The sequence below is a fragment of the Alosa sapidissima genome, chromosome 3 (genome assembly GCF_018492685.1).
Source record: "Alosa sapidissima isolate fAloSap1 chromosome 3, fAloSap1.pri, whole genome shotgun sequence".
Taxonomy (NCBI): Eukaryota; Metazoa; Chordata; class Actinopteri; order Clupeiformes; family Clupeidae; genus Alosa; species Alosa sapidissima.
Genome location: NC_055959.1, coordinates 22879781 through 22891919, shown reverse-complemented (window position 1 = coordinate 22891919; position 12139 = coordinate 22879781). Strand labels below are relative to the sequence as shown.

The 12139-nt window shown below is 44.0% G+C and overlaps 1 protein-coding gene across 7 annotated transcripts in view; it reads left to right on the top strand.

Moving 5' to 3' along the window:
* plppr2a (phospholipid phosphatase related 2a) overlaps positions 1 to 12139 on the top strand; it is a 35719-nt gene that overhangs the window by 7531 nt on the left and 16049 nt on the right. For 4 of the 7 annotated variants that reach the window (XM_042086972.1, XM_042086970.1, XM_042086976.1 and 1 more), the window contains exon 3: positions 10460 to 10648. In XM_042086972.1, coding sequence (XP_041942906.1) covers positions 10460 to 10648 — 189 coding nt within the window. Of the gene's footprint in view, positions 1 to 10250; positions 10649 to 12139 lie in introns of those variants that run through there. The other 3 variants (XM_042086974.1, XM_042086973.1, XM_042086977.1) reach the window with 1 other exon arrangement.

Sequence of the window (12139 nt, the reverse complement as noted above, 5' to 3'; positions counted from 1 at the left end):
AAAACTCACTGTGATAGCGGATATGTGCATGGCTGAGTGAGCAGAATAACAGCAGATGGGATTTCTCTCATATGCTGTATTCTAAACGTCTCTTCACGTCTCATGTTTGCCATTTTTGAAATGTTGGGATGTAAGATCTGGCAGCATTTGATTAAATATTTGTACATAAAGGTGCACACATGAAGGTATACGTTCAGAGTACCGAGTACATGAGAATATGTCTCAGAATTGTGCAGCAACAGACCTTTTCTGTTGGAGCTGCCGTCCTACTCTCTTGCACTTTAACAAATACCCTGTAGAGGGCACTGTTGTAACAGAACTGGATCACTAAAAAGCTCCACCTGCAGTGTCTGCCCCTTGTATATCTGTTTGTGGAGGGAGGCATGTAGAGATACACACATACACAAACATGTGCTAAAAAATACGCACACATGCACTCACACACACACACACACACACACACACACACACACACACACACACACACACACACGCACGCGCGCGCGCGGACACAAGCACACCATTCACATTGAGCATATTCACACAGACAGACACACAACTACACACACACACACACACACACACACACACACACACACACACACACACACACACACACACACACACACACACACACATACACACACACACACACACACACACACACACACACGTTTCATGTCTCACTTTAAAAATAACACTGCGTTTGGTACTAGGTTGTTATTCACACCTGTCAGAGGCAGTCTATTGAAGTGGCTGCATGCCGAGCACGCGTGCAATGCACACACACACACACACACGCGCACACACACACACACACACACACACACACACACACACACACACACACAAACACACACAGAATCACACGCGCCTGCACCCTTTCACATGCTGAGCGCTTTGATCAGCGCAGCAAGAGCAAAGGCTAGCAGGCAGCTCTTTGGTCACCAGCCAGTAAACATTCACTCCACATCCTCCCCCAGTCCTGGAGCTTGACAGTGAGATCTCGCAGGCAAGAGGCCTGCAGCTCCTCCTCGGAAGCATGTAGTGAAAGCCATGCCAGGCGGCCGGGTAGAGGAGGAAATCCTCAAAATGCACAAATGACAACCTGTTCACAAAGTGTTCACAAACATAGCCATCAACTTTTCCTGGGATTTCAAATAAAATGCCAACCTACCGTACAATACAACAGAATACAATACAATGCAACTTTAATTTCAAATTGGCACTGATACTCCTTAGACACTTGTTTCTGACATTCCCCCAAATCATGGCAAATGACAAATGACAAAGGTTTGTTGAAGGTGTTAATCATTTCTACAGAAGTATGCACCTCAGCATGTGAAGTTCTTGAAAATATCATTGCCTTTCTTATCCTCTCTGCACCAAGCTCCCACGGAACAACGAGAATAGTCATACTCAGATGTAGAACTCAGACGGGGATTCCCAAACAGGAGGGATTCCCCCGAGTCTTCCTGTCCTACACTGTCCTTCATATGTCCTTTCAGTTAGCCCAGCGAAGCAGGTCATCATGCTGATGATTGGCTAAATCAGGTGTGTTCACATCATCAGGAGAGCCACCGCTGGCTTCAGTCAGGTGCGTAGTACTCACACCTGGGGATGTCCTAATCCAAGCACCTGTTCTGAGCCGGGAGAGAGTCTGACCACATGCTGAGACGGAGGGGGTGGGTAGGGGGGTGGGGGGGTTGGTTCTGGAGCTGGGTGGAGAACCACTGAAATGAGATGATAGATGTTCTTTTCCGACGCCTGGCTATGCGTGTTTGAAATGAATAGCCTTTCGCCCAATGTTGTGTACCGCTGCACGGTCTAAAGCGGTCCAGCGGTCAGACAGAAATGCAGTATTGATTTTGTTCTCCTTTTTAATGCTCTTCTCCTTTTAATGTCTCGTTAAGTTATCAGTGTGCCCCATTTGGAATATAATGTGCTTTCCGATTAATTATTTACAAAGCACCACTATATCTGGGGATTATACAGACATTTTCTGTCTAGGTGAAAACAATACATAATATACACACACACACACACACACACACACACACACTCTCATACTCCCTCTCTCCCTCACTCTTTCAAATACACACACAGACACACAAATGCATACACACCACACACACACACACTCACACATGTATTATATGGAGCTGTGCCTGCTGTTTTGTGCTGTTCTCATTGCTTTGTGTTGCAGTCTCTGAAAAGGCTTGTATAGAACAGTGTGTGTGTGTGTGTGTGCGTGCATGCCTGCGCACATGTATGCGTGCGTGAGAGAGATGAGATAGTTATAAGAAACAGTGAAAAGTGGTAGGAGGAAGACTCACACAGCATGGACACATTCAGAGAGGAGCCTTGAGAAAACCATCAAAGCATCCCTTTCTTTAGAATCTATTCAGCTCCCCCTGACAGAAAATGCACACACACACACACACACACACACACACACACACACAGTCCTAGCCATTCTCTCTTCTCTTATTCCTCTGGGTCTGCTCTCTCCTCCTCCTCTGCCTCCTACGCTGCTTTTCTTCCTCCCACCATTAGGGACTCGGCTCCCACGTCGCGCTACACAATCACCACCACAGCTGGCTCAGGACACAACCTCTACCCAGGCCCCGCACACACCAACACACATGCTTGGCTAAAAACATCAGGTTTTAGGGTTTTAGCACACACAGATACACGCACACACAGTCACACACACACACGCACGCACACACACACCACACACACACACACACACACACACACACACACACACACACACACACACACACACACACACACACACACACAAACATACACACTCTCTCCTTCTTACTTTCTGTCTTGCCAATTTGGAGTTTTCTCACAGCCAGAGTAGTTCTGAGCTTCTTCTGAGCAGTTGTCTTTCCATGTGTTGGAGATGTAAAGAGTGACAGAGGATATGTAACTGACATACTGTATTTATCTATCTATAAATCATGTAATATATCTATAAATCAGCATAAGAGTAATTTGTAATTAACTTTATTGTGAAATGCAGTAGTGATGATATATTTAATATTTTGTGATGATATATTTTTTTACCATTTTGTTAATATAAGTTGCACTTGCAAACAAGACCCATTAAATCTCTCACAGACGATTGGCCTGAAAGTTAAGGATGTTTGTGTCAGAAACAGTAATATGTAGACTTTAATTGTAATAATAACAGTAATCTGTAGATCGTAATAATACCCCACCATGTCATAAAAATAGTCGAACACTGTATTTAGCCACATTCGTGTGGACTGCTTATTCATTTGTATAGAGGACTTTACAACTGCTCTCATGTCAGGCAGGATGAGGAAGTGATAGCAACCGGAGAGATAGAAACGCCCTGACATCCCCCCAGCCCACCTGAGTGAACCAGCAGAGCGCTACATAGTTAGCACTCACTCCAGCTTCAGCTCTTTCTCTCTCTCTCTCTCTCTCTCTCTCTCTCTCTCTGTCTCTCTCTCTCTCTGTGTGTGTCTCTCTCTCTCTCTCTCTCTCTGTCCCAGACTCATGTGTGGAGGCAGCCTGGAGGCTCTCTGTGTCCTGACCCCATGTGGTGCTCTGACTCAGCTGGGCTGTCTGGAGAGCTGGAGAGTCAGGGCATGACAGGGGCCACACATGCTGGTGCAAACCACCTCTGCAGCAAGAGATACCCAGAATATAAACTGCTCTGCTGAGAAGGGCGAAGAATTGTATCCATAATGCATTATACAGAAATAAATACATTTATAAATGTTTATTAAGTATTCATAATACATCCAGTCTGACATGAGTCTACATAACTATTTAAGTAGACATGACAAAAAGTCCTACACTACTATACAGTATTATGAAAGCTTGTATAGGGTTGCATAGGGCTCTATGAATAAACAACATTTGACATAAGGCAAAGACACATATGCATTGCACACCTCAATTCTTCATGTCAGTACACACAAGTACTTCCATTCTTTATGTCATCATATTGGCCTGTTTGTCTTCATTCTGTTTCTTCCTTCTTCCTGGTATCTTCCCCTCTACTTCCCCTGTGTTGCTGTCTCTGCCCCCCTCTGTCCCTCCTCTCCCATGCCCTCTCCCTAATGGTGGTGTTCAGTGTGCCATGCCTGATGGCTCTGCGGCGGTCTGCACGTCTGAGGGGCCTCTAATGGGCCTCATGTATCTGATGGCGGAGGGATGCTCCATAGCCCTGCAACCCCTACCCCACCCCCCCCCCCCCTCCTGCTATGACCATAGAAAAACACCAAACTGCTCTTTCAGAGAACAACATATTAACAGGGGATATTGCCCAGGGACCTGGTTGCCTACAGCCTGCACTTAAAAAAAAAAAAAAAAAATATTATTCAAAACGAATGAGCAGATGAGGAGTGAATTATTTATCTTGGAGCAGATCATGCTGTGGTGCACTGTGCCATCAATGTTGCTCAAACGCTTGCAATTGTTGGTGTCTTACAGTTTAGCAGCAACTGCTATAGAGGTAGGCTGTGTTACATGGAGCTTCAAACTGTATGTCCCATGAACAGAACTGCCATGGTGCTACTGTAATATCAAGTGAGGAAGTATAACATCTGCAAACTCAGGCATCTGTGTCAGGGTGATTCTAATCCATTATTTTGTTTTATGCATCTTTGCGTCTTTACTTCAGGTGAAACAGTGCAGGCTAAGGCTCCACTGCACAGGGGGCTGAAACTCTGAGGCACACCCATGTAATATTCAAAGAGACAAGGAGGAGAGTTACGGTAAAGTGTGTGTATGGAGGACAAGGGGTTTGGGTAGAAGGCTCAAACTAAGTTTTTGCTGAAAGTAACAGAGTTGAAGGGCTGTTTTTGCTCAGGTTCTTGAAGCACTGTAGTTTCAACAAGTTTTTTTTTTTTTGCATGTATTAGCATTGCAGAGTCTGAGACAAGCTAACCTTTCTGAGTAGCGGGAGCACAGTGCAGAGAGGCACAGCATTTTGCCTGTGTGGGAGGGCATGATTTTACAAAAGGGCAAAATGGCCTCCTGCCTGCCGTCTGGAGTAAGGGCCTTCATCCCTGATGTGGCAGCATGCCCTTTTCTTTAAAGGTGACCCTCTGTGGTTTTGGAGACTGCACCTGTTTGGGTTTGTTTTTTTTATATTTGTATCTCTCGTGTTTTGTTCTCTCTCTCTCTCTCTCTCCCTTCTCTCGGTTATTGATGTTTTGTCCATGGTTCAAGTTCATATTTCAGCTTGTGTCCAGTGCCATATTGGACCCTTGCGAATGCACTGGCGATTTGCTTCTTTTTTTGTCTGACATTAATTCAGGTGCCAGAGCCTCTGATGTCTCAGCAGGTGGCCAGGTCCACTGACCGCTCAAAGCCAAGGCCGGCACCAGCCCAAGACCGTGACTAAATTAGTTCCACGACAGCAGAGAGGAGTGGATCCTGCCAAGCGCTCCGGCAGGCTACTGTAAAGGCAGGCGCAGAGCCTCCCTTTCAGCCAGGATTAGACACAGCCTGAATTTAGATGATAAAAATACTTATACGGTACGTCAGTAAATGCCGTGTTGATGCTGACATTTGCTGACAAACCTCAATACCAAGAAATGCTAATGTATGCTGAATAGCAAAAATATTGTCACACCTTATAGGTGATAGTCCACCCACAAACTATCTACAGATGGTCAGATTATCAACAACCTATCTATTGACTCTCTGTTAACTATTTATGGTCATGGTTAAGATTAGGTTAAGGTGATGCTCAGTAATTTACATACTGATCTGTTAAGTCTCTGTGGGTGGACCATCCAAGTTACTAAAAGCACTTCTGTTCTCACAGATATGCTTGATAAACACATTCCGTTCACTAGCAGGATTTTCTAGTCATTAGTAGTATGGTTACAGCTACAGACAGTTGATATATTCATCCGTGTAATCTATAAAAAATATATAATTATTAAAGATTTGGCAAACCTCTAAGTCACCCAGTCTAACTAATTGTGAGCAATACTATGTCCACAGCCTTCATTTACATACGTAAAGCCATTATATCCCTGGAAATTATTACCACTGGTTTAAAACATGGTTGCAGGCCTTGATTGATATAGGATAAAGTAAAGTCTCCCAATTGTTGTTCCAAACCCCAACCTTGCTGTCAGATAGCTCAAACTCCTGACATTTCAGATTTTTGGACTGCCAATAGGAGCCTCCATGTTTGTAGGTGCTGCACCCTGCTTTCTACCCTGCTGTGTACCACATCGGACGGAGCCTAGAGCGCATGAAGAGTTTAACAGGGGAGGCACCGCCTGTCAGTCTCACCAGCACTAATGAACAGGTGCAGCCTGAGTGTCGTTCCCAAAAGGAGAGAGAAGAGGGAAGAGAACAAGGGCCAGACTAGCTGCAGAGTGTGTAGTTTACTGGGGGTAATGAGGCCCCATCACTCTGCCCGTGTGGTTAACAGGAGCTGAAGCAGGAACGCTTAATCTTGTCAGCAGCTTAGTGTGGGAATAACATTAGGGTGTCCATCTGCACATTTTCAGGGTTTTGAACATAAGGATAGAATTTTTAGAGCCATTAGGGGGTGTTTTTTGACCAACAGAGAACTGTTTTTTAAACCATTTCCGTTCTGAATTCTTTGAACCTTGGTGCTATCTAGTGAACCAGCCCACATTTTCATGTCCAGTTTTGAACACAAACCAGAAGATACTAGAACCAAAGATATTAATGAATTATTCACTCAATAATGTTGGTTATTGTTTTGGTGCAAGCTTTTGGTGTGGTCAGGGCCTGCCATGCATGGTCAGGCAATTGCCTGGGGCCTCGTCATCCCCATATCGTTTTTTTTTTTTAAATAAATAAATGATCACCGCATCCAAACAATATATTCTAATCCATAATAAAGATTGGAAAAAAATCCTGTCACCATAGCAGCAACTAGCTAGTCTGAACGAGGTCTTAGTGAGGTGTGGAGTTGAGCGATTGACAGCAGCCATGAAACGTTCTAGAGTGGAAGTGATAAACGAAAAAGAAAAAGGGAGGAGGAAGAATTTAGAAAGAAATTGCCTAAATTAACCAACTTCTTCCAGTCGAAGAATTCTTCCACGGAAGAAAGTAATTTGGACAGTCATGCAACAACATCTGCAAAATCTGCTGAGCTGGGTGGTGTCTAATGCTAGCTGCAGCAGCTGTGGCACTGATGCACCACCACCAGCAACTTGCACTACATATTCTTCTACTGATGATGATGATGATGATTATGATGTTGATCTAAGTGAAACAGTCGTAAGGGACAAGATCACTGCCGAAGTCCGCACTGGTGCTGTTGGTGCTGCTACGGACACCATTTCAGTAGCAGAAGCTTTGGGTGCAACGAAACCAGTAACGTGAGTAGCCCTAACACGATACCTAGCACTACAGTCATCAGTGACGACCCTGCGTTATACTTACAACCGGACCCGCGTCACACAGAGCAGGTTGTTTGCGCCATGCCCCTTTTGAGGGGAAAACATTCCCTCAGAACAAGCCAGAGTGAACCGGTAGACATGTACCAACCACACAGCTAAGAACCCCTCCCTGAGTTTCTTTTGCCTACCATGTCCTCAAAAAAAATCCTGACAGAAGAAAATTATGGCTACAAGCCATAAGAAGAGAAGACCGTATGACACTTCTGGTCACTGAGTGGGGTTGTTGCACCACTTCGTAGGCTACTTGGGATACTGAAGAGACATGTTTTTATATTAATTGAATTAAGCTTTTGTAGGTATCTTTCACGGTCAACGACCGGCAAAGTGGTTATGTATTGAGTGGTCATATTGATTTGTGGTATTTTTTGTTATTATTTATTCCTGCGATTTCTGTACGAATTACGTTTATTGACCCTAATTTGCGTTGGAGTTAATGAGAGGGGTTGTTTGTTTTCCCCCGAAAGGGGCGGGAACGTTTGTCACGAGTCAAGTTCCCGGATGTGCCGGTCTAACGTATGGCAAGAAGAGATGCAGAGCGAGTTGAAATCGTTAAAAAAAAAAAGGCCCCGTGCAAATTAATAACTTTGAATTCCCCAAAAATGCAGATAAACCACCCAGAAGATTCACGGTTGAACATTATTACATGACCATGAAAAATGGAGAAAAAATAAACAGAAAATGTCTAGTTTTGGATGTCGGCTTTTTGGAAGATTGAACACCTCATTTCCACCATCAAACCCCTAGCCTACACTTTCTCTCTCTCTCTCTCTCTCTCTCACACACACACACACAGACAGACACACACCATTCATAGTAATACTTTCAAAGGTTTTTACTACTGTTTCTTGATTGTCATCTATGGCAAAAAATATTTGTTGTATTTGAGTATGCCTCAGCGTCCCATTATGTGTTTTAGTTTTAGGGTTGTGGTGTGTGTGGCGGGGAGCTCGGAGGGGCCTCGGAATCCTTTGCCTTGGGCCTCAAAGTGTCCAGTTCCGCCCCTGGGTGTGGTCAGAGATTTGACATGGTCATTTACAGTAGAGTAATTGGATGTGCTGCAGCAAAACATCAGGGAGAGAAAAAGATTGCTAGTTAGGACCATGAAGTCAAAGAAAGAATCCAAATGAGTTCCTTGACTGCCCCAGGTCCTTTCACAACTAATCCTCACCCTCGTACTTGTCAGTCGTCACTGATTTATGGACTGAAGTAGAATCTAGAAACAGCATTTTATATTAGATCAGCTCAGGAAGCAGAGATGCATGAATGTAGATTTAGTCATTTGGAACTCTCTGAGGTTGCCCGTGAAAAAGGGATTTAAAAAAAAGTTTAGAAAGAAATTCATAGGAATGTAGGAAAGCTGAAAACTCATAGACCAAATGAAACCAGAGCATATTTCATCAGCCTCATCCGGAAAGTTCCATCACACACCGTGAATCATTAGAGTGACATCGAGAGAGAGACACATTACAGGCCGACTGATGTCATCAATGAGAATATGATTAACACTTGAAATGGAGCCCACCCTCGCCACAGCTTCTTCTCCCTTCTTTAAGTTTGAACTCTCCGGCCCACGGCGAGCTGAGCCACAGGTCCCTCCAGTCCCAGGGCTATGCATCACTCTGCATAGTGAATCATGCTGCGGCCTCCTGATATTCATGGCTCTGGACAAAATTATGCTTAGATGCAATATCGTTGAGAGAACATCAAATGCCACACAACTCCATAAATTATGAGCTGATTTATCATCACCGACATTTGAAAATGTTGCATGCCTACTAATCTTAGAGCTTAGAGCCACTGTTCTAAGAGTCCCACTATTGGTGGAAAGCCACCTTTTTATCAAAAATATTGATTAGCTTAAAGCTAAGCTTTAAACGGCTTACATTAATTGTTCATGTGTGTGTGTGTGTGTGTGTGAGAGAGAGAGAGAGAGAGAGAGATTATGTGTGTTTGAGTGTGTGTCTGAGAGAGAGAGAGAGAGAGAGAGAGAGAGAGAGAGAGAGAGTGTGTGTGTGTGTAACCATATTTATGTGCATGTAGCCAAATATCACTACTGCCCAACATATTTGGCTCCTGTCACTAAGCCCACCTATTCATGCCACCCTGCCATATCCTCCAATAGATACACATAACCGCATTTCTCTCCTCTAAAGATGGATATAAGACCATGACAATATGGAGACCTGCCTCCTGCACAGCCAGCTTTGGATCTGATAATTTATATATAAAAAATGTAGCTTTGATAGTGTATTAGCTTTGCCATTCAGAGTCATACTGTTGAATGTTTCATTGTGTTGTTCCATAGTGTTGTGTGATGGTTGCTAATGATAAATGCATTCACACTGTTGGAGGCACATGCTCACATCACAAACATTCAAAAATACCCAGGGCTGCGTTTGTAATCCCAGCAGCAAGAAGCGTGCTCTTCTCTCTTACACTCGTTTTCTGATTCTCTCTATCCCTCTCTACTGTCATATCGTCAGCTATGTTTTTGTATTGTTTTGTCTGTACTTCTTCTAGAGTACCAAAGCAATTACTGTGTGCTTCTTTTCTTTGTGAGAGTGAATACCCCCAGTGATAACCCCCACCTCTCCTCCTTCTCCTCTCTCTCTCTCTCTCTGTCTCACACACACACACACGACACACTCATACACACCCACCCCTTTCCTCTACCACGTCAGATTAGCTGATTTTAGTAACCCTCAATATTTCGGCAAAAGAGCACTCCCACTCCTGCTCTCCCTTTTTCCTTTTTCCTTCTTCCTCTCTCTCTCTCACTCTCTCTCTCTCTCTCTCTCCCTTTCTGTTTCTCTCTCACTCATCTCGTTTCATTTTCTCTTCTATGCCTCTCTCAGGAGGTTGTGGGGTTATGCTCACAGGGCTGAACCACGGCCCCTCCTCTCCTCTTCTCCTTTCTTTCTTTCTTTCTTTCTTTCTTTCTCTCTCTCGCTCCCTCTGTCTCTCTCTCTCGCTCCCTCTCCTAACCACTCCGGACCATGTTCTATTTCCAGCTGGTGATCATGGCTGGCACTGTGCTCCTGGCGTACTACTTTGAGTACACCGACACCTTCCCCGTGCACATCCAGGGCTTCTTCTGCTACGACAAGGCCTTCTCCAAGCCCTACCCGGGACCCGAGCACACCAGCAAGGTGCCCCCCGTCCTGGTCTACTCGCTGGTCACCGCCATCCCCACCCTGACGGTGAGTGACTGAGTGAGTGAGTCAGAGAGAGAGAGAGAGAGAGTGAGTGAGTGAGTCTGTGAACTCTGCTTACCTCCATTCTTTTCAATGCTCTGAGAGTGTGCATGTGATGTGATGAGTGTGTGATGAGAGTTGTGGTTATATGTGAATGATGGACAGGTAAAAGCTAAAGAAAATTATAGAGTGTGTGGATGGTTTGGTGTGTGTGTGTGTGTGTGAGTATAAGCGTGTGCGTTTTTGTGTAAATGGTTCTCCTTATCTTTTGTCTGTGGGCGACAGCACTGAGGGCGTGTGAACAGATTGGTGAGCTGCGTGGAGCTCCCCTCCTCTTTTAGCTAGCTTTGTGTGTGGGGTGTGTGTGTGTGTGTGTGTGTAGGTGTGTGGGTGTGTGCGTACATTAGCACAGGAGCATATGTGGCTATATCTTTGAGCTTTTATCAAGCTTTCCACTGGGTCTTAGGCATTTTAGAATGTAATCATGAATTTTAGGCCTTAAAAGTCTTAAATATGTTAAAATATTATGCACTAGGTCTTAAATACATTGAGATGGGTATTAATTATGTTAATGCTTATTAAACTCTACTTCTACATTAGTCATTTGAAGTTTTTAAATAAATTGTAGTGGTTTGGTATTGTACTTCTTTTCTCAATAGATCACAATCTAATAAAACTACAAACATGAATAATGTAAATGAATAATACAAATGAAACATGAATAATACAAATAATCACTTGTATTTTTGCCAGTAAGGGAGTGAGGACAGTATTACATTTCATACATGATGGTCTTAAAAAGGTCTTACAGTTTTACGTTTAAGTTGTTGAAACCTCTACACAAAGAAATCTTTTATACAAAAAATTATGTTTGGACATTTCTGTGGTAGAAAGAAAATGATTAATGTATATCAATACTGTATAGCAAAAAGTTATATACATTGATGCATGTTGCTACTGTGTGTGTGTGTGTGTGTGTGTGTGTGTGTGTGTGTGTGTGTGTGTGTGTGTGTGTGTGTGTGTGTGGAGCAGGAGGAGTAAGATTGTGGAAAAGCCAGTGAGCGTGAAATCTGCAGCACCTGGTACAGGCTCTCCGTCTGCTCAGAGTTCAGACAGTTGGACACACTGCCCAGTCTCTCCTTAACACACGCATGCACACACACACACACACACACACACACACACATGCATGCATGCACACACACGTGCGCACACACACACACACACACACACACACACACACACACACACACACACACACACACACACACACACACACACACACACATCAAGCATACAACAAACCAAACACTCCAATAACAGACCAGAAGCTCCAACATAAATCACAGCACATGTTCATTCACCCAATGCTAAAAATAGAAATTCTCAGGTAAGAAATTCAAAACATTAGCCTGGGAATACCTATACGAACCTGTCACAAATTTTCGATTTGCTCTGCAGGTCCGTCTGGCCAAGAGGCCATTGAAGCCCATTTCC